At 42.2% G+C, this 23577-nt stretch overlaps 1 protein-coding gene across 1 annotated transcript in view; it reads right to left on the bottom strand.

The window, feature by feature from the left end:
• CUNH20orf194 (chromosome unknown C20orf194 homolog) overlaps positions 1-23577 on the bottom strand; it is a 127079-nt gene that overhangs the window by 12897 nt on the left and 90605 nt on the right. The window contains 10 exon segments of the mRNA XM_014518655.2: positions 1-4; positions 7-102; positions 316-390; positions 989-1095; positions 2736-2822; positions 4056-4191; positions 14808-14845; positions 17479-17604; positions 20495-20653; positions 21914-22002. The exon segment at positions 1-4 is cut by the window's left edge and continues 76 nt beyond it. Coding sequence (XP_014374141.1) covers positions 1-4; positions 7-102; positions 316-390; positions 989-1095; positions 2736-2822; positions 4056-4191; positions 14808-14845; positions 17479-17604; positions 20495-20653; positions 21914-22002 — 917 coding nt within the window.

Genomic DNA, 23577 nt, shown 5'->3' on the forward strand with positions numbered 1-23577 from the left:
TATCATTTCTTGAATCAGGAGGGGTTGGCCCCTCCTGAACAGGTACAAGGCTTAGTGAGTTAGATGATGTGTTGTGACAGACTTCAATCAGTTTATCGGAATCTAACAAGCAAGAACACATATTTGCTTTAAATGCCGGGCTGAGAGAGCGGACTGCTCATCTCAGAGGCATTTTAAACAGGTAACAGATGGACATATGTGCATAAAAGTTCTTTTAAATGCAAACACCACTTATCTTTTATTCAGGGATTAAGCAAGCCAACCGCAAGCAAGACAACCAATCACAAGACGGGTGAGTAGTACTTTGTCACTTACCTGAAAATTTAACTTTGCCCAAAATGTGGTATATGTTCCCAGAGAAAGGGCTTGGCTTAAGTGAAGATTTGATCGCTGTTTGAAAGAAAGAAAACAAAATATTGAATCTATTTTTCTCTTTTCTGGTGTAGCTTATTCAAGACTGTGTACCCTAGCAATCTCTAAATAAAGGACAGCAAAGCGTGTGAAATTACTAGACTCTCCGCAGCCCATCCTATTTGAAACTTTAAGAAAAATCATGCAACTTCCCCAATGGGGAAAAAAAGGATAAGAGCTTTTAACTGGGCTAGAATACAAAAATGCATCTTTGTATCCCCCTTTTCCAAGTTACACCATGTCGTGGGAGGCAACGCTCTTTAAAATGTCTTTCTATGACAAAAGGAAAGGCATGATTATATATATTCTAGAAGCATATTCACAAGAATATAGTATTAAATACACTATATATACACATCTAAATATTATAAGCCTAAATTCAGACTTTTATTTAAACAAGTTCAGAGCAGGATGTGAAAATATTACATATGCTACATTTGTTAAGGACAGGGAAATAACATTTCTAAGCAGAAGTTCCCTTTGTTAGTGATTAGTGCAGGGCTTTATTACACATTTTCCCCCTCTCCAACCACTATAAACTGTGATTTGAATCAAAGTTACCCAAACTCAGTTTTACCTTTACATTTCGTTACAAAGCGTGTTTTTTCCAGAGGACGGCTAAACCACACACAGATTTGAACCATTGGTGGGAACACAGACCCAGATCCAAATTTCCCTTCATACCTTGAAAAAGAAAGTTTGGGACAAGATATTTTAGATGGTCTCCCATCAGAACTTGGGTAACAGAAATTCTCATAGACTTAAATGCATCTCAACTATGCTTCAGCTAATCTAGCATGTTTCTAGGAAAAGAAAATGTGGTTTTTCACAACTGATAAGCTTTCATGGACAGAAATAATACACAAATCATGTCTAAGAAGAGACAACATAAACAGTGTTAGCGAGCTATGTGTGCAATTGTGTTTCAAGGCTAAGGTAAGGGAACATCTTCAATGCTGTTCCTGCCGTTACTTTTCCTTCCCTGCGTGTGTCACATTAAGAAACTGAATAATGTCGAGAGGTTTGAAGTGGTTTCTTCTGCCCCAACTTCTTCCCTTCTGGCAATGTGGGGTTTCCAAGCCCTATCATTAAATGCCTCATGCTGGTTTACTTCGGAAACTTCATTCAAACCCAGTTTAGAGGTAAGTGTTAGTTATAAGCATAAGGCAAATGCAGTAGATGTTGTTCTTACAGCCCCCAATGAGTTAATTTGTGACCCCTGGACTTCCATTCAGCCCCTGCTCCCCACCATAGCTCCAGCTGCAGCAGCAGCTGAGGTCTCTGGGGTCCCTCTCTGGCTTCTAGTCCCTGCCCGCATCCGAGGGGGCAGTGCAGCGAGGCGTGGTACCCCTGCGGGGCACGGTGCAGCAGGGGTGCTGTGGGTGAGGTTGAGCCAACCATGCGGCATGTGGTGTACTAGCGTGGCCCACAGCCCCTGCTGGTGTGGCCTGCCGCCCCTACCTGCATAGGAGTTGGACAGCCTAGCTCTAAATTGAACCACAATACTGAATAAGCCAGAAGGATAGCCCTGGGGAATGGTGTCTTCTGCTAAACAAGTATAGGAGAGGAAAACAAAAGAAAAGCAACAACAGATTGTGCCCAGCACTGTACTGTAATCCTGAATTTCAGGAAACATCGCCAAGTTCACATAGTTTCAGCCCTTGGCCTCCGAGACTGCCAGGAAAAGATGCTGATTTTGCTGGGGATAACTTTTGCCAACAACTGGACTGATGCCATTACTTAATTTCATTTAGGGTGAGCAGCAGTCAGAATGAAATCTCTTTCAGTTATTTCGATTATTATTGACCTAACCCATCCCGTGAACCATCCAAATCCTTCCTAGGCCTTCATTCCTTGTCTCACTGAAAGCAATCAGCCTTGCAGTCAATTTAAATAGGGAGGGAGAGGGGGAGAAGATACTTAGCACTAGTATAGCCAAAACCCATAAAATATATTCACACTGCATATCTATACCCTCATTTACTCTTCATCATGGACAGAAGGAACTGCTTCATAAGCACTACCACCCCTCAAGGGCTTGCAGGACGGTAAGCCACGTCGATACAGCGCTATGCAAATGCTTTGAGGTGAAGAGGTAAAAGCACATGGATCTGCATCGGGTTTCAGCACAGTACTGCCTGACATTAATAACTGAGCAGTACAGACCCACTCAAATGCTGACGGAAGAAAAAAAAAAGCGATAACAAAGCAACTGTGGTCTATGACTGAGTGGTCTTGAAAACTATAAATTGAGCTAGTGAGACTTTTTAATCTTCACATTAAGCAAGACAACACATTTTTAATACTTCAATATAGATACTTGCCAGCCAGGATACATTAGATACCGAGCTCTCATCATCTGAGGATTAGAAAAACTGCTTTCTGAGAGAATTAGCTTAATGTCCTCATTCCTATAAAAAGAAAAATTTTAATGTACTGTGACTATTGTTACTGTTTCATGTTTAAGTTATTTAAGTTTAAGCTATACTTTTACTGAATTACAGCATACTAAAATATTCTCTGTTCTTCAGACATTTTTAAAAGTTCAGTTTCTTTTAAACAAAGTCATTTTTTCTCAATTCAGCATTGTTTTGCATCTAGGAAGCAGGTAAACCTATCAAATACGACATTAAATCCAGTGAGAATTTCCTTATACATAAGGATATACAGTTTTACAAGTATGTTAGCAACAGAGGAAGATCAAGGAGAGCGTGGTTTTTCTTACTGAATGGGGGAGGCAATCCAGGGACAGATAATGCAAAAAGGCTGACATAACTCAATGCCTTTTTCACCTCATTCTACACAGGCAACATCAGCTCCCAGACTACTGCACTGGGCAGCACATTTTGAGGAGGAGGTGAATAGCCTTCAGTGGTGAAAAAACAGATTAGGGACTATTTAGAAAAGCTGGATATGCACAAGTCCAACCCTAATTTTCTATGATTCTATGACTTCAGGGGAACCCCAAATACGAAAACTTCTGTTCACATTGAATAGGACTTACTTGTTCAGTTAGGAACTAGTGAATTGTGTAGGTTCCCTTTTTTAACACTTAAATCCTTTGTGAATCACACTGCTTTAGAAAAGTGGTGCTCGATCTGCAGCCTGCACAGCAGTGTCACTATTCTGGGGGCTCCCAAAGGGGCTGGAAATTTGGCAGTGAGGTAGCGGTGGCAGGGTTAATGCCAGCTCCCGTGCTGCCAAATTACTGGACCTGAAGGAGCCCCAGGGGATGGCTGATATAGACCTGCACGTTAAACTGGGCTGGCATGTGGCCGGATCTAGATCCATGGAGGCAGGCCAGCATACTGGCTTGCAACTGCAGACCAAGCCCACACGAGATTTGGCCAGCAGACTGACCCTATGCCACTCAACCAGTTCATGGGGCAGGAAAGCTGGATACCCCTGCTTTAGAACATCTGCATGAAGTACATCAGACTTGTGTCTAAATGTCACCATTCAAAGAACAGATAAAGATTCCTGTTATTGGAGAAATAAGGGCTCAAAAAAAACCCAAAAAGCTTTTTGCTAGTGTTAGTCCATAATCTCCCCTCCCCCTGAACAAAAAGAAAAGCTACAGGGATCAGCTCATTTTCGTTTCCCATTTGCATAAGAATCAAAAGTAGCATACACTTTAGCATTACCTTGTTACAACTCCATTTTCTGCCAGGATAAATGAAACCATTGGGTTTGCAGCTCGGATAAGGCTCTGCAGTTGTACAAGGAGTGGGTGTCTCTGTTCAGCAGTGTGACTTGTGAAGACTACATTGCTCACTAGTCCTGTAAGAGGAAATTGGGGAACAATTTAGTCAAGTCATCTGTACTGCTATGGAAAGCTATTACATATGACTGAGTTGTGTGTCAAGAACATTTTCTCCCCCATATCCCAATCAATACATTTTGCATCTCAGCACATTAAGGACAGCTTAGCTTATTGAAAACAAGCAGCAGAGCACACGATTAAATTATGTGGAACAAAATCAACAAAAATAGAATTTACATTTATATTGCAAAACACAACTGAAAAAGGCAAACTAGGTTAGGGGCCCATTGTATCAAACTCTATAAAAACCATAAAAAGGTATAGGCCCTGCATTTCAAAAACCTCTCAAAGGATGCAATAAGAAGTTAGAAAGAAAACAAAAGTGTGTATTTTGGACAAAAGATCCTAAAATGTTGATCGTCACAGCACAAACCATTTTGTAATGCACGAAGCAAGAAAAGTATGCATATAAGCAAGCATTTACAGGATCATAGAGAAGTAGAGCTGGGTGGGACCTCATCAGGTCCTCTAGTTCAGCCCCTGCTCAAAGAAGCATCAGTCATGACTAAACCATCTCAGCCAAGTGACTGTCCAACCTGCTCTTGAGTATTTCCAGGGATGGAGATTCCCCAACTTCTCTAGGTACCTGTTCCAGTGCTTTTCTGACTATCACAGTGGTCAAGGTCTTCCTAATCGCCGACCTCCATTTCCTCTGTTGCAGCTTGAGGCCATTGTTTCTAATCTTGTCCCCTCTGGTCACAGAAAACGCCCATCTCCATCCTCTCTAACTGCTCTTCAGGCATCCGAAGAATTATCAAATCCACCCCTCCATGCCACTTAAGTTTTATCTTCTCCAGACTAAATAACCTTAGTAATTAGCCTTTCCTCAAAAATCTTACCTCCCTGGGCCCAAAACATTTTTACTGCTGTGCCCTGGGCTCTCTCAAATCTTTCCACATCCTTTTTGAAGTGGGGGGCCCAAAACCAGGCACAGTACTCCATGCAAGGCCTCACCAGTGGTGCAGAGAGGAAGAATCACTTCCCTTGGTTTGCAAGCATCACTCCTGTTAATACAGCCCCACATATTGTTGGCCTTTTTTGCAAAAAGAGCAGTGTTGGCTCATATTCAGCTTATCAGTACCAGGGTCTTTATTTCTGAACATGAAAATGCAGACAAAGTAGAATACAGCTATTAAAATAATCTGAAATGAGAAGTTTAGCGTTTGTTTTTAATTGGAGAGTAACCATAGGTGGACATAGCCATCTAAAATATAGCAATTAATGCTTCCAATGCTATCAGGTATGAGTGGCACGACAGCACTTTTATACAGCCAAAAAGTGATGGACGATGACAATTTCTCATGTCCAACAAGTACTGGAAACAAAGCCACAACTTCACAATAATATTTTATCCTTGAAAACGTTGTAGTTGTGCTGATTAGTAGAAAAGGACCTGAAGGGACAATGAGGAAAAGGACCAACAAAGGAGTCAGCATGAATGTACAGAGGTCCTGTTCATGTCCTGTGCTACAAAAATTGTTCCTATTGTGTTAAAATGTTTAGTGTGACAATTACCTGTTATCTTCTGTACATATATTACTCCTATACAAAAATGAGCATTTCAAAGCCAACGCGAGAGGCACCGAGTTGCTAGTGGTTTGAGTTTACAACTCACTTCTAATCTCGGCTTTGTATCCAACTTGGAAAGGCAAAGAAGTACTGACACTCAATACTTCAAATTTTTCCGATCAGTAAAACTGGGATATTTACCTTCCTTACAATGAATTAATAAGGCTTCGACTTGAATAGAGATCAAAGGATGCAAGGAATTACTGCTACTACCACTTAACTGAAGTAAAGAAAAAAACCTTACTATCCTAATTAAAATGATGTCTGCCTAACTAATCCAGCAGCCATACTCTACACAGCATTTGGATAAGGATAGCAGAACAGGACTGAGATAAGGTCCTCTCCTTTGCATTTTTCCATAGTAAAGGGAGCAACCACCTTGGGTCACATCTGCATCCTTCATGAAAGGCACCAAAGACATTTGGAAGCAAATGCTGTCTCGTCACCTTCAGGTCCACAATAGATAGTTTAAAGCTTTCAAAACAAGGTCATTAAAACAGGAGAAGTAAAATGATCCTTTGTCTCCCTTAATCTTTATCTCCCTGATACCCACTGCAAATATGAACAATAGTTTAACTGTAGATAGCATTAGTAACTCCTCGCCTGAATTTTGGATGAACAAGGAGCTATTCCCTGCTCCTTTCAGAGTCCTTAGGACATGATGTCATTTACTCCCTGTAAAGGCAGCTGGTAGATTGCTTCAGAGTGATAAGATCATAGAATCACAGAAATTAAGGGGCAGAAGGGACCCTGAAGATCAGAGAGTCCAACCCCCTTGCTTTGGGCAGGAATACTGCTGAGATCATACCAAACTTCCTCTATTAAGGAAGCTGAGGACCGGGCTCAGCCTTTCCACTAACATCCAGGCTCCTTTCCACTAACACATTACAGCAATGCTCCTAGAAATAGTTCTATAAGCACAATTTCAACTACTAAAAAGTCTTTAAGACAGACTACCAACAACCTTGGACATATGGGGTGCCTATACATGAGCGTGGAGGCAGCTCCAATGTGCTGTAATTAGAAAGCATTGGAGCAGACTCGATTAACTGAGTCTGCTGGAGTGTGGCAATTACTGTGCTCCAGCAGCCTCCTGTATCTTGTGTATCAGAGTCCCCATGCTTAAAAGCGGTGGCAGGGGTGCTTGAACTAGAGCTCATTGAATTTTCAAGCGCAGGGACACTGATGCACAAGATGTTGTGGCACTTTAATTAGAGTGGCTCTCTAAACTGCTCTAAATAAAGCACTGCTCCCCTCACCATCACCCCGGAGCATGTATAAGAGTGCCCACAGAGGCATGAAAGAGCAGGAGTCTGAATACTGTGATTCCCATAACTCAGAAGCCCTTAAAAGAATATGGTGCAGAGGTCAGCAACATATGGCCTGTGGGTTACGTGAGGCCTGCAGAGCTCCAAAGCTTTGCCCATAACCATGCCTGCATCTGAACCAGGGACCTGAGCGGGGCTAGGCTGCACCTCGCCACTGCTGCTGACCCTCCCTGGCCCCTAGATCCCGCACCCCCCGAGCTTTCAAATAGTGCGGAGCTGTGTCAGGGCTCAGCAGCTGCAAGCTGTGTCCATGCTGCTGCCACTTCTCCCTCCCCGTTTCCCCCTCTCCGCCCCACGTTGGAGCTGGTGTGCAGAAGTGACAGCAGCAATGAAACAGCTTCCAGCGGCCTGACCCCAGGGCAGCACCACACTGCCTGCAAGCTGCACCTGCGCCCCAGCCGAGGGTTGGGGGCTGGGAGAAGTGGCAGCAGCACAAGCGCAGCTCCTAGTTGCCTGGTCCTGGAAAGGGTGCAAGCAAAGCCCCCCAACCACTGATGTGTCATGGAAACCATCCAGCCCACACTGGACTGAAGCCAGGTTGTTCCAGCCCGTGGCTTAAAAGGTTGCCGACCACTGGTATAGCGCCCATCTCTGCCGAGTCAGGTGGAGATTTTGCTAAACAGGAGTCTCTTCCTTAGCAAATAACAGCTGGATGCCTTGTGGCTCTAAAAAAAGCAAGCTACGACATTTAATTGATGGCAACCAAATTAAAATGGAAGCTGATCAGAAAATGCAAAAGCCAATTTAAACAAGAAAAGGAAAGAATGAAAGGGCCAATTTAATAAAAACCTACTTCTAGGCACTGAGCTTTCCACAAGGCTTTGAGCGTCCCCAGCTATCTTTAATGTTAATCCTTACTGTCTATAGCTGAAATGTTAGACTCGGATAAAAACCCACTTGTAAAAGCAAAAGAAAAGATTTTCTTCCTGGAAAGAAGATTCCAAAATGTATCTTTTGGTTTTGTGGTGAAGAGAGACATTAAAAGAAACCTTGCAAGATGACTAATTTCCTGAGACCAACTTGAGAGAAGCAGCAGTAGCAGATGCTGCAGTAAAAGTAACCTTGCCCCCTTCACATCCGTGAGGTTATGCTTTCATTCAGGTCTAACCCCATCACAGGGAGCTAAGGAACAATTATTGTTCTCAACCAGAAGAGCCTTCCAGCATTTAAATACAGAAGACGCCATTCTGTACCTGGCAAAGTAACAGGTACACCATGCAGACAAATTGCAGGTTTAATGGGAACCAGCTGTTGCCGCTGCAAATGCCTTCTAAAGGGAATCGGAGACAGCAGAGCCAACAAGCCTTGGGCACTGGAATTGTTTTTATGAAGGAAAAGAATGTATAATGGCATTCGGATTTGATCCCCCTACTCATTTCTCAAGGCATTTTGTGATCAATCATTTCCAATTATGTGACACAGGAATTCTTCCAGAAGGAAATGCTAATTCCTCATCTAAGGGATGACGGAGCTGACCATGTAGGGCCCCTACTAAATCCAACACTATTCCTTCAGCATTAAAAGACGATTGTTGTGTCCCTAGCACAATCTGTAGCCTACTTCAGGTATTTTCCCTATGCTACGGGCACTAAACTGAGACCGAAGAGAGGGGACTTGCGCAACTGAACCCTTCGAAAAAAACTAGCGGAAAGAAATTCTAAAATGTTAAAATTTAATTCAACATCATATCATTTGTATCCCTCAACAGTTCTTACGGTAACCTAAGAAACATCGACAGTTGTGGATGATAAAACTTGGACGGAGAGACTGGAGACAGACGAGCACGTACAGAGAAATTCAAACGTTAACAGATAGATTCACGAGTTCATGTCTGTGAACCCAAATGAACTGAAATACAAGGTAAGACTAGACACACCAATAAGCACAGCGTAATTTCATGCTGCACATAATACTGGATATCTACTTTAAAATATTTTCCTTCATTTGACTGGCGCCACCAGATGGATCAACTGCAAATTGCTTGCTATAAATTAACTTACAATTTTGATGGAAAAAAACAGCAGTATGTTTACATCAGCGTTGTTTGAACTGACACAGCATATGCCACTATTGTGCTATAAATATTTTATGTACAGAACTACCAAGAGGTCAAGGATTGAAAACAAAAGACAGGAACAGAAAAAACAGTATCAAGGAAATCAGAAATTGGGTAAAAAGAAAAGTGGGAGGGAAGAAGTGTTGTCTCACACTCCTTGTTCACAGGCACCGATGGGTATTTAAGAACCATTTCTACCACAGTGGCGGTCTATGAAGTCCCACACAACCTTACGGAGCTACGTGAAATTGTGTCTGCTCTGTGAGTCCTGCAGACAATAATGCACCAGACCTTTAGCCCTGTTTGCAAGTAGTCACAAGATTGGGCCTTATTATCAAAAACAGGCAACTGGACATAAGGAGCGAGAAGGAAGACTGAGACAGGAAGGTAGTTAAGTGAAGATTGGAAATCCTTAAACCCAATGTTGCTCCCTAATGATTCGGACGTTTCACCACTTGAACTGCCCTCACTTCACTGCATTTCCAAGAGGGCTTGATTTTGTTTCCTTATTTGCAAACCAGTCTAAATGAAGTTAGCAGGAATGTGCTCAACCCGGGGAATAACTGTTAGGAAAGAAATAGCAAGGAAAGCTCATGCATGTTTATTGTACAACAATCATCCATCCTTTCCCACTCCCAGATATAGATAGACAATTTTATGCCATATTGATATCTGCTATTAAGAGATCCTCTGGTGCATCTCATCCATAGAGAAGAGACTGCCCTCTTCCCCCACCTCTGCCCAAAAATAAAGCTGCAGCAGATCACAATTTAATGGTCTGACAGTAAGAGAAGACTGGGGGAATACATTGGAGAAAGACAGATGGGAGTCTATTTGGGCAATTTTAAAATGCTTATGCAAGGAAGAGACAAGAGAGGACCGCCTAAGGCTACATATAGTACTGACAGGTGCTGTGAAAGTTCCTCATTAGACTTCTCCCAATCCGTTTCTGGCCTGACCTGTTATTCAAGTCTTGTGGCTTTCCAAAGCAAGAACTGCCCATCATGTTAAATCGCATGTCGTTTCTGTAATGCAGATGCATATTCATTAAGTGCCGAGATTTGGAGGCTGTACCGCAGAACCGCAAGTCTAGGGCTAAAGGTTAATGTGTCATCTTCCTATGCCTACTGACCCCCCAAAACAGGAGCTTTTACAGCAAATTAGCAAAATGCAACTGAGGTTACTGTTCATCACACTGATTAATATCGTTTCTCATTCCCCCCCTCATATCCATCTGTCGCCTCAGCTTGGGACTTGTGTTGAAAGCTTTTTGTTCCATATTTATATAGTCCTTGGCACAGGGGGGTCCCTACGTCCATGACTAGGGTTTGTATGTACTGAAGCAACACATCTATAGGTGTAGATGAGAAAGAGGAAGGTGGAACAGAGACATGCAATGGCCTAACATGGATAGAGGGCCTCAGGCAAAGATGGATCATAAAGGGAACTTGAACTTCAAGTACTGTTCAACTGGACTTTTCTTCTTAAAAACAGTATTAGAAAATCAGCACCTTCTCAGGAACACTGGATTTGCCGTTCTGGAGGACAGCCCAGGTCCATCTACTTCAGTATCTCGTCTCCGACAGCAATTATTCATTTCCAAAGAAAGGGACAAGAGGCCAAGCATCAGGCAGCCCTGAGCTAATCTGGCACTCTCCAAAGAGGCTTTCATCTCCAGGGACTTATCTCTGAAATTCCTCTCCCTTCTGTATTGATATCACAACGTATGGGCAAAAGTACGCAGGAAGATCCCAAATAGTCTTAGGATGCTGACCAATTCTTGGCATTAATATCCTGTGGCAACGAGTTCCCAAGTCACAAAGAAGTTTTGCATTGACCACTTCTTAGTTTAATTAGTGACCCTTGCTCTTATGACAGACAATTTCTCCATACCACCCACTTAATCTATTTTGAGGACTGTTTCAAACAGACCCAATTTTAAAATTCCTCTTCATAAGAGAATTTCCTCCACATCCCTAATCGCTTGTGTTGCTCCTTTGTGAACGTCCTTTAAATGTTACAAATGGGGTAAAACATCCATTCTTATAATGGCATAAATACATAGTGCATTTTATGTTATTCACTATTCCATTCTCTCAGGGTTTGTTTCCTGATTATAGTCATCTCTTCTTAATTGCAGTTATTCAGAGGAGGGTTTTTTCTCTTAACTACTCCTTTCAGCACGACAACGCTAATGTATATGTCTTCTTTTCTGATATGGCGTAACGAGACTATCAAGTTAAAGTGTCAAACAAGAGGTAAAGAATTTGTTCTTACAACTATAGCTACAACCCTAAAAATGCCGAACTGAGGTGAGGTGTGACCAGGGACTCTTTCCTATCATAGATGAGGGGCAAGAATACCAGCTTTCTTATCTCCAGTTGACCATGCGGGGAAGGGGAAATTGTCTTTTCGCTTTTAAGGACAGTACTTTTCATCATCACTGATTTGATCACATTGAACAAACACAAGAGTCTTCACCAGGATCCTACAGGAGGCAGTTTCCAATTTTACTCTTCCACTTGCAACTTAAATGACAATTTGCTCAATTATGCATGCGGAGACAGGGCTACTCCTGTCGTAAAGGGACACTCTCACCTGTTCTGACTTCCTCCTGTGAACAGCAGGATAAGGTACTAAGCACTTTGTTTCAAAGTCAGCAGATATGACCGAACGTATCTAAAAATAGATCTCTCAAAAGCAGTGCCATTCTTATTTTGTCACTTCAGAGTAAAATGAGATTTCTGTCATACTAAAAAGCAGTTTTCATTGAAATTATAGCTACAAGGGAACAAAACACTTCCACAAACTTTTTCAAGAATTCAGAGAAAAGGAAGCGACTGTTACAGGAGATAACACAATTTCAATCCCTGTCTCTACATAGAGATGCCTCCCAGAAGCAAATTTTCATGCGCTAACACTTTCATTCAGCTCACTGAGCAATATGTAGCATGACACAAACACAAAATCATAGAAAATGAGGGTTGAAGGGACCTCAGGTCACATCTAGTCCAACCCCCCACTCAAAGCAGGATCACCCCCGACTACATCATCCCAGCCAAGGCTTTGACTAGCCAGGTCTTAAAACCTCCAAGGATGGAGATGCTACCACCTCTCTGGGGAGCCTGTTCCAGTGCTTCACCACCCTCCTCGTTGTAATGTTTATCCTAATATCCAACCTCAACTTCCCTTTCTGCAGCTTGAGTCCATTGCTCCTTGTCCTGTCATCTGCCCCCACTGAGAACAGTCCAGCTGCATCCTCTTTGCAGCCCCCCTGCAGGGAGGTGAAGGCTGCTATTCAATCCCCCTCGGTCTTCTCTTCTGCAGACTAAGTCAGCCCAGTTCCCGCTGCCTCTCCCCACCAGTCATGTGCCGCAGCATGTTAACCATTTTTATTGCCCTACGCTGGACTCTCTCCAATGTGTCCACATCCTTTCTGTAGTGGGAGCCCCATAACTGGACACACGACTCCAGATGTGACCTCCCCAATGCTGAATAGAGGGGAAAAATCACTGCCCTCGATCAGGTGGCAGCGCTCCTACCAACGCAGCCCAGGATTTCATAGATTTCATAAACATCAGGGCTGGAAGGGACCTCGGAAGATCGAGTCCAGCCCCCCGCCCAAAGGGCAGGAAGTCAGCTGGGGTCATAGGATCCCAGCAAAATAAGCATCCAGTTTCATCTTGAAGGTGTTCAATGAAGGCGCTTGAACCACCTCCGGTGGCAGGCTGTTCCAGACCTTGGGGGCTCGGACAGTAAAGAAGTTCTTCCTTATGTCCAGCCTGAAACGATCTTGAAGTAGTTTGTGACCATTAGACCTCGTCATCCCTTGGGGTGCTCTGGTGAACAAACGTTCCCCCAGATGCTGGTGGTCACCCCTGATAAACTTGTAGGTGGCCATCAGATCACCCCTGAGCCTGCGCTTTTCCAGGCTAAAGAGCCCCAGGGCTCTCAGCCTGTCATCGTAGGGTCTGCTTCCCTGACCTCTGATCATGCGCGTGGCTCTTCTCTGGACTCTCTCAAGCTTCTCCACATCCTTTTTGAATTGTGGAGCCCAAAACTGAACACAGTACTCCAGCTGCGGCCTCACCAAGGCCGAGTACAGGGGGAGAATGACGTCCCGGGATTTGCTTGAGAAGCATCTACGGATGCAAGCCAGTGTTTTGGTCGCTTTACTAGCCGCCGCATCGCATTGCAGGCTCAGGTTCATCTTGTGGTCAATGATGACCCCCAAGTCTCTTTCTTGCATAGTGCTAGCCAACATAGCACTGCCGAGCCTATAAGGATGCTGCGGGTTTTTTTTCCCCAAGGTGGAGAACCTTGCATTTATCGGCGTTGAACACCATCAGATTCTCGTCTGGATGCTGTAAGGATGCCGATAGCCTTTTTGGCAACAAGGGCACGCTGCTGACTTATATCCAGCTTATTGCCCACCGTCACCCCCAGGTCCTTTTCTGCAGAGCTGCTGTCCAGTCAGTCAGCCCCCAGCCTGTCCTGGAGCATGGGACTGTTCTGTCCTAAGGACAGGACTTTGCACTTGTCCTTGTTGAACTACATGAGATTTCTTTTGTCCCAACCCTTCAATTTGTCAAGGTCACTCTGAATCCTAGCTTGACCCTCTAGCATATTTACTACTCCCCCAGTTTGGAGTCACCCAAAAACTTGCTGAGGGTGCACTCGATGCCATCTTCCAGATTGTTAATGAAGGTACTGAACAAAACCAATCCCAGGACCAGCCCAGGGGGCACTCCACTTAATACCGGCTGCCAACTAGACAGTGAGACATTGATTATGATCACTACCCATTGAACCCAACGACACAGCCAGCTTTCTATCCGCGTTACAGCCCATTCATCAAACACGGACTCAGGCATTGTTACTTCTTATCTGAAACCTAAAGCTGTGCTATTCAGCATGAGGTTCTCAAGGGTGTTATAAAGAAAGTGGATTTCATTACAAATAAATGCAACCCCAGAGTTATGCCCTGCACTGAAATGTTTTAACTGGACCAACTGCTAAAGGAGGAAATGGGGGAACAGGGAAGATAGTATTCTGTCCTGCCTGCAAGTACAGGAGTCATGCAGATACGGATTGAAAGAGCCCCCCTACTGCATCAGAACGAAGAAAATAAGGGGAACCCCCTTAATTGTCCCACTGCCTGCTTCACCAGGTTATGAGGAAAGGACTGGGTCCATCTGAGCCAAGGTGGCTTGGACAGATGGCTCCACTTTCCCACACTGCTGTCCAGCAGAATGGAACTGGAAACCCAACCACTTGCAGCTTCTTGATTCCCCATCACAACCAAGATTATAGCAGCTAGGAGTCTACTCTACTGCATGTCAGACAGCAAAAAACCCATGGCCTGGGAGCATCTGAAATGCATTGCAGTCTAGCCATCCCTTCTCCCCAACACACCTCCCATTCTAGGCACTGGGGGAAGAGGCATAGGACTTCCAGGCACGCGTGACCATTTTCTCCAGTACTGCAAAAGACTGTTTTGAAAAACACACGTGTTTGGTCTTCAGACTAAAGAATGCTGGAATCCAGTGATCCAGACAATGCTTTTAGGCCAAAGTATTTTGTTCTGCATTATTTGCTAAAGAAAAATGAAAGTATGTACCTTGTGAACACTGGTCCAGGAACTTAGGAAAAAGAAATCTAGAAAACAAAAAGAATTTGTGTTAACCTTAAGAAAGCAACCATATTACCTAGCTTTAGAGAGCTGAAGACTTCCCAACTATTTGGGCACTGACAATGATTATACTTGACCTGCAGCCACCACCACTGAAACTCATTTTCCTATTTTCTTTCATGCTAGCAAAAGTCTTCTGGGTAATGTCTACCCAAGCACTCTCCTTTCCTTTAGAAGCATTTGGACAATTTTTTTTTCTATGAAGCTTCCTGGCTTCACAGACTACTTCCCATTGTTCATCCTGGGGGCATCTACACATGAAATTAAGATGAAGCAATAAACTCTGGAGCTGTTTGAGCTAGAGTAAATTGCTCCCAGGAGCAGTGTCTACACTGCACCTGGGACAGCAGCAATTTGAGCCATAGCAGAGCAGGCCTGGGCTGGCAGGGGGCATTGGGGGTCAGCCCTGGGCTCCAGATGGCAGCAGAAAGGCTGCCTGGGGCACAAGGGTGCTGAACATGTGGAGCTGTGTGGTCAGGTGGCAGGCAGGAGTCTGGCCCTCACCTGGTCACCGTCTTCACGTGCATTTCAGTGCAGTTAATTACTCCTCCCTAAGACAGCACTGTCCCCAAAAGTACAATCTTATGGGAGAATTAACTGGTTTACTGTGCCCCAATATCAGTGCATGTGTAGATGGTGATGCTTTACTATGGAGCTAATTAGTCTCCTCCACAGTAAAGTGCATGGGTAGATGCACCCCCTGTCTTGTACTGTACTATATTAATTAGCAAAGTGTTGGCATGTATTTTGAAAAGCTTAAGCAGCATGATCATGCCTTTAAAACATCCTATGTTGCTTATGGGATGATACACGCCTTTGGTGTTCTTTACCTGTAGCTCAATACCCACACAAGCTTCTGGCATGGAGACATAAAAATACATCACTGCTGAAGTGACTGCTCAATGATCACACCTATAGCAACTCCAGTACAACAGAACTGGAACTAAAATAAATATTCCCCCTTTACCCTCCCCATTAGCTCCCATCATAAGACACTTGATATGACAACCTCAGAGTGTGATGTAGCTGAACAGCTACAGTGATGAACTTAAGAGACACCCTCCTGCTCCCTAACACAAGGTTCGAACTGAACACCACCCCACATCATCACCCTTTGGGCCTCTTTTGAGTGAAATGGCTGAAGTTTTGACACTCAAAGACTGAAACCATGAGGCCATTTAAGGTCTGCTTGATTTTGTACTTCTATAAGCTATTACCAGAAGGAACTTCAAAGCGAGACAGAAATAGCTGTGGCAGGGGCTGTGTCTTTTCCCCATCAACAGCTACTTCACACTTCAGAAGATAACCTGCAATCCCTTTGATCATAGGCCTAATGGAGTATTTTTAGTAACATCTATTTCTGGCTAACATTATCTACAGCAAATTGAAAAATTATAGGAAAGTCAAACTGGTATTTACTAAAATTCTGGAAGAGTTACATTTATTGTGTTTGGGTCCTTCAGTCAGCTTCCTGAGAACTGAAATGCCTTTTGTCTTTGTGTTACATACTTGCTTCTCCACTGAGACCAAAATGAAGCGGTATCTTTCTAATACAAGTCGTACCCCTTGCCCTCACTGAGCAAGTTGGCTGCATGAGATTTTGCTCTGGGGCCTTGAAAGGATAATCTTGTACCGGGCAAAATCTTTAGTTGCAAGCTGAAGACGCTAGCGAGCTATATTAAATAATGACAACCTCCTGCACATTTTTTCTTTGAGGATCATAATTCTACCCACTCTCTACTTTTAAGAAAAGATATTAGATTAGTTGCAAGACAACCTATACTAAGATACCTGTTACAATAGTATACGGTGCACATATTAAGTCTGAAAAAAATCAGTTCTGTTCCCCAAAACAGCATCCCCTACAGAAACATTTTTAGCTACCTAAGATTTTTTTTTTTTCTTTCAGGCTCAGCAGTTTAGAGGAGGCATGCCAGAAGACTTCATGAAGAACGGCATTGCTCTATTCTAAGTGTTAGATATAGCCACTCTTTTCATAATCTAAGAAATCCAACCTTGAGATTTCTAGAATTTCCTTTCCCATCCTTTATCACATCAACCTTTAAAATTTAGGGCTAAGATCCAAAAAAAATTTCACATCTTGAGTCTGTAATGTCTTTGTTAAACTTACAGTTCTAAAAAATAAGCTGCAATTAAAGCATAAATCTAACTGAAATAAAAAGGCATGACTTGGCAACAAGAAATATAAAAAAATGCTGGAAAAGCACTGAAGTGTTTTAAATGTACTGTAAAATTAAGTAGAATAGGATTGATTTTACCTTTAATTTTTAAAATAATCCATGGAGGCCAACCTTAATTTCTTTCCAAGAGCAAACTTTTTAAAGCGATTTTTGCATTTCCAATGAACGGTTTCAATGTTAAAGAGGTTTTTTTACATGCAGATATGTTAGCATAGTGAAATATAAATTAAAAAAAAAAGAAAAGGAACATTTATCCTGATTACCACAACACATACAAGCCAGCTTATGAGCTGTGCATAAGCAATACAAAGCCCAGGCAAAGGTCTCCTGCGACAGAATGGACCACAAGCTATTTGCACACTTGAAATCCCACGTAATACAAATGATAAAAAATGTACCTATGCTCCATATAGCAGCTAAGAGGTTCCACGCAAGTATTAATTGTCCCAATGATGAAAGAGGACTTCACCTCAGGATCAGGGTGAGTCTGCAGGGCCTGTACAACATCAATCACATCTGTATATCTGCAAAGAGAAAGCAGCAAAGAGATGTTTTTTTATATTTCTTGGGTCACAAGTCAACGGCCCATCAAGGTAAATGATAGAGTTCTAAGAAATTGTCTGTCGTATAAGTCAGTGCGTAGAAAATATCAGACTTTAAAATACATATGCACAGAAAATAAGCATCGTTAAAAATCAGATTACTCACTGCTATTGTGAAATGCACTACTCTAAACTTGCTGCGGTGTTGGTTGTAGCCGTGTTGGTCTAAGGACATAGGCAGGTAAGGTTCTTTGAGTCGACATGATATCTTTTAATGGTCTAATAAAAAATATCACATCGACTCAAAGAACATTGCCCTCCTATAAACTTAAAATTTTTGCTTCCCAAAAGCACAGAAATGTGGATGGTAGGAATAAAGTAGAGTGATAACAGCTGCAAGCATTACATCCACAAGGTAGCTGAAGGTTTAAAAGAGGCGCTAGGTTTGATCTATGCCCAAATTGTTACGTTTCATGAGCAAAAAGGGGAAAATAGAAAGATCAAAGACCAACACGAATATCTGACATTTTGTGCAAGTGGCATTTCAATGTAAACATTCAACTGTAATAATATTTCTCTCCTATGCTTTTAACTCTAAAAAGACTGCCACTTTGTGCTACTGCAGGTTGACAACATAAAGCCGAAGGAGTCTTTGGATCCATGGCTTTGGTGGCATTTGGTGGCTGGGGGCTCTGCCTGCATTGCAGCACAGCTGGGCACCCCGCCACCTCTTTGGAGGTGGCTGGGCCCTAGCACCTTCCCACCTCACACCTGAGCTGGGTCGCTGCTGGAAAATATTGCCGACCCTGTGCTAGTGTATGAGAATCAAAGCTAATACGGACTAAACTGAGCTTTGATTTCAAGTGGCAAATTCTTTCATTGCTAAATACTTTATTGGGATAAAATAAAAAAAAAGAACATTGACTTGTTTTGTGACCCTGGACTCTTAGAAGAACTAAACTCGTGCAGATTTTTTCCCAGGTTTGCTATGAGATAACTGAAGAGCCCTAGTGGTAAAAACAAAGCTGCAATAGGTTTCTTTACAATGAAGCTCCCCACAGAGGCAAACAGTAGCTGAACTGGTGGTCACGCAAAAGGGAATTTCTATATTGAGATTACATTAATTACATTTTTGGATTTTTCTCCCCATCTCCCTTTATAATGTTTCATCCATTTAAAATCTAAATTGAAAAATGTACTTAATGTTTAAAAGAAAGATAGTTAAAGTAGTCTCCTTTCACTTTCCAAGTAGAAACTTAAAGAAGTAGGGTCAAAATAAGATTAGCCTGAGCGACTGTCAGCAGGATGACCTGTGCTGATGAAGCTGTCAACTTTCAGAAACGCATGTGAAAAAGAGAGATCCTATACCTCAGGGTCAAGAACCAACAGATCCCCTCCAACCCATACCATATACCTAAGGACACTTGTTTTGTGGCTACTTAAAATCCCCTCTTCAATTTGTATTTATTAGAAAAAACTGGGAAAAAAAAAATCAAATAATGATAGACTTGCCTTCATTTTTTTTGGGGGGTGGGGGTGGGGGGGTGGCAGACTGAACTTTTGAAAATGCAAGGTATAGGAAATATTAAGCTACGATTCACAGTGCAAAAACAGCTCGCCTGACTTGCATTTAAAATTCCAGAAATAAGTTTATACCCATATATAGCAACACAAAGTCCTGCAGAATTGCAAGGAACAGTTACAGGTCTTTTAGTTACAATACAAATTTCTCTCATTTTAAAATCTCAATGCAAGATTTAGTAACTCAGATTACTGTTCACATTAGGAACGAGAGAGATGAATAAAGAATGGGTCTTGTGTAGGAATAATCCTTCAGCACTTATTTAAATGCTCTTTCAATTTTGCAGGGGGTGGGGGTAAAAAAAGGCTGAATTATTTCAAAGACCAAAACTAAATACCACATGCTAAATCTCACTTCCTGAAGTATTTTCAAGCCACTCTAAAACATAGGCTGGACTATAAGGAAATTTCAGTAATTTTTGACACAATAGATACAAATATACAATAGAAGGGGATGGTGCCCCACCCTCAATTTTTTCCAAACATTTTAAGCATTTTATTAACCTTTCAAATAAAATTAAATGGGAAATGGAGGACGTGAGCTGAGCTAACATGCTTTTCTGCACGATGCAACGTGCTGTTGTACATTTGCTTTGCACCTTATTGTTCTCTTTTCCATGATAAATGATGTCCATTGGGAAAAAAAAGCAGAAAAATAAGTAATTTCATGGCACTTTTAGCCTTACACAAGTACATTGGGAAGCTGTCTCCAGAGACTAAAACTAACGGTACTGCTGGCACAGGGATATCCACCATTCTAGATACAGATTACCCCCTGCAATACACCTCCCCCTCCTCCCTACCCTTTTTGCCCGAAAAAGGGCCTTAAAACTATGAAGCTAGTTGGCTGCTGCATGTGAAGTGGGAGTCAGTGGAAGGTGCAAGATACCAGTACTTGTTTTTGCCAGCATTTCGAAGACAAGGGCCTCTTTCATAACCACTTAAAAACGGAGCTGTGTTAGAAAATACCATTAACAGCACCCAGGATGAAAAAAGCATCAGAGATAAGGGACTCTTCTAATGGAGGGTCCCACATATCTGTAACAACTAACTGAAAAGGGTGAGACTAAAACCAAACCTGACTTTCCAGAGCATGATGAAAGACTCATTTTGCAAATGGAGGAGAGCAGAAATTACAACAGATAAGTGCAGTACAAGATAACTGAACTTCAGAAATACAAAGAACAGAATCAGCTGCAAAATACTCTGAAGCGTATGAATCTTAACATTTCAAACATGGTCTTAAGTGCAAATAAGCAAAAAAACAGGAATAATTCAATATGGTACTTACCCTTGTAAGACCACCAGCAGCCTCATTTTCTTTCTAGCATAAGCAGCCTGACGGGCGCTGCGGTTCTGCTGGGACTCAAGGACACTGGAGAGGTAACGCTGGAAGTGGGCTGCACTGAAGCACTCAGGGCTGTCCAAAGTTTGCCGATAAATGATCCACCTAAAACAACAAAGTGAGAAATCAAATTATTTCTGTTCTTTTCATTGTGAATCAATGGCTAATCAAAAATAAATCTATGACTACAAAGAAATTACATCTACTGTGCTACAGGCAAAGGGAGCTCTCAGGCGTCTCACGCTCTTTCAACATTAGTCAACTATTTTTTGAATTTCCACCTATGACTTCTTTGATATGGAAACAATAGGAGATGGGCTAATCAAAACCATATGTAATAAAAAAGTTTGGTTTAGGCATATTGTTTGAGGGCACAGACCTTAGTTGGGCCACCCTGGATATGACTATTTCATTGTTATAATGCAACTGAAATTTCGACCTGTACAGTTACTTATAAAACATACTTCATGATGGGTTTATGCAGAAGACCTTGAAATCATTCTGAATGTTCACAATACAAAAAAACCCCAAGCCCCTCACCGTCAGTTCCAAAAGGCACACGAAACCCCCCCAGCATCCTGTGTGCGATTCAGAACAGAAAATTACCTAAAAACCTAGTGATGCCAACTTCTAAAACAGGATCAGGATTTCCATTCAAGCTATGTCTTGGCAACATATGCACAGATTTTACTACTAAGATTAAATCCTAATTATTCAGAATAAGAACTTCAGGGGAAAAGAATAGGGTGGGGTTTTGAGTACTTTGTATAGAGCCAAAAAAGTCAGCATTCAAAAAACAAAAGAAGATCTTTAAATGATACTGTTCTATTGCCAGTTTCTGGTCTGTTAAAAGGCAGAAGAAATTATTTTTAAAAACATATTCTACATTTTAAAATGAAGACTTAGGTAGACTTGTAGGAATTCTTCTTTTACAATTTTTTTTCCTGCTTGTAAGATCATCTATAGAGGAACCAAAAAAGGAATATCTCCACCTGTCCCTTAATGTTTTGACAACGCCAATCGTTTTCATCCTACCAAAACATACAACGGTCCATCTGGCCCTTCTGGAAATACTACCGCTCCAACAGATAGGTTTGGGCTCTAAAATGGTTTAATCTAAATGGGCATATGGTAGTCACACTATTAGAAAAAACCAGGAATTACAAGTGACAGTTTTAAATAACTTAGTACTATGATATCTGTAATATTCCAGTTCTCATCACAGGATCCTTCTAGGAAAAGTCAACACTGGGAACACAGAGAAGATAAGCAGGGAATACTGTAGTAACAGTTCAGCACAATGAACAGAAATGGATCATTACATTTAATGAGTACTACTCTAGATCATTTAAAAACTACACCAACCTTCCATACTCCTTGTTAAAAGTAACCAGAAAAGAACAGAGATCACTGCAACGACATCCTGGAAGGCCTGTTAAGATGGTCACAAACACCTAAAGTTGAAGGAAAAATTACATTTATTATTTTTCTTTTGTGCCTAAAAAGCAAACTGCTTGGGACACGTCTAGTTAAGACAAGATCCCTGGTTCCTATAACCTTGAAGATGAAATAAAAGAGAACAAAACAAGCGACCAAATGCAGAAAGGGAGAAAAAATACACCAACAACAAAAAAGGAGGAGAGAATAATGGAAATATATATAGAATATATTATGCAATCTAGATACATCATGTACATGATTATTCATTGTAAATAGAGCGTAGCTTGATTGATCACCGATTCAGAATAATGTAATGAAAGGCTAATGAAATAAATGCACTGAAATGGATCTGAATACAAGATGTAAGCTACATACCCTGGCAGAACATACTACATAGGTAAGCTTTGCTAAATGTGGAGGGAAAATGTGTGTTAAAAGTACAAAAGCCAAGGTTTACAGAAGCTAGATGCTTTCAGGTTGGCAGGCCTGGACAGGATGCACCCTAGGGAACTGAAGGAATTGGCTGAGGTCATTTCAGAGCCATTGGCTATCCTCTTTGAGGCCTGGTGGAGATCAGGTGAGGTCCCAGATGACTAGGAAAGGACAAATGCAGTGCCCACCCAGGGAATTAAGAAACCAGTCAGCTTGACCTTGATACCTGGAAAGATCACGAAGCAGGTCTTTGAGGAATCTATTGTGAATACTAGAGGAAAACAAGGTGATTGGGAATGGCCAGCACGAATTCTTCAAGAGCAAGTCATGCCTGACTAAGCTGATTTCCCTCTATAAGGTGACAGGTTGTGTGGATGGGGGGAGAGCAGTAGAAGCAATACACCTTGACTTTAGCAAGGCTTTTGACACTCTCTTTGACATTTTCATTACAAAGCTAAGGAAATACAGATTAGACAAAAAGTACTTTACTGGTTGGATCATTGTGCTCGAGGAGTCATTAATGACTTGGCATTTAATTGGGAGGAGGTATTAAGTGGGATTCCCCAGGGGGCTGCCCTGAGCCCAGTAATCATGCAACATGATTTGGCTGATGGGACTGAGCGATGCTTAGCAGATCTGCAAACAACACCAAGTTGGCTGGAGTTGCAGATATTCCAGGGGACAGGGCTAGGATCCAGAATGATCTGGACAGTCTGGAAAAATGGTCCACAGATCAACCAGATGAGATTCAACAAGGATAAGTGCAAAATCCTACATTTGGGATGGAATAATTGCTTGCACAAATACAAACTGGGGAATGGCTGGCTAGGGGGTTACAGTAGACCATAAACTGAATAAAAGCGAACAATGTGCTCTTACTGCAAAAAAGCCAAGAGTATACTGGGTTACGCTAGCAAGTGGGTCACCTGCAAATCAAGGGAAGTAATTCTTCCCCTCTATTTAGCACTGGTGAGGTCTCAAGTTGGAGTGCTATTGTCCAGTTTGGGGCCCCACACTTCAAGAAGGATGTGAACTGATTGGAAAGCGTCCAGTGCAAAACAACAAGTGATTAGAGGCCTGGGAAGCAAGACTTATGAGGAAAGGCTGAAAGAACTAGGTTATTTAGTCTGCAGAAGAGAAGGAGGAAGTTTGTATTT

This window comes from Alligator sinensis, unplaced genomic scaffold (genome assembly GCF_000455745.1).
Source record: "Alligator sinensis unplaced genomic scaffold, ASM45574v1 scaffold12_1, whole genome shotgun sequence".
NCBI lineage: Eukaryota > Metazoa > Chordata > Crocodylia > Alligatoridae > Alligator > Alligator sinensis.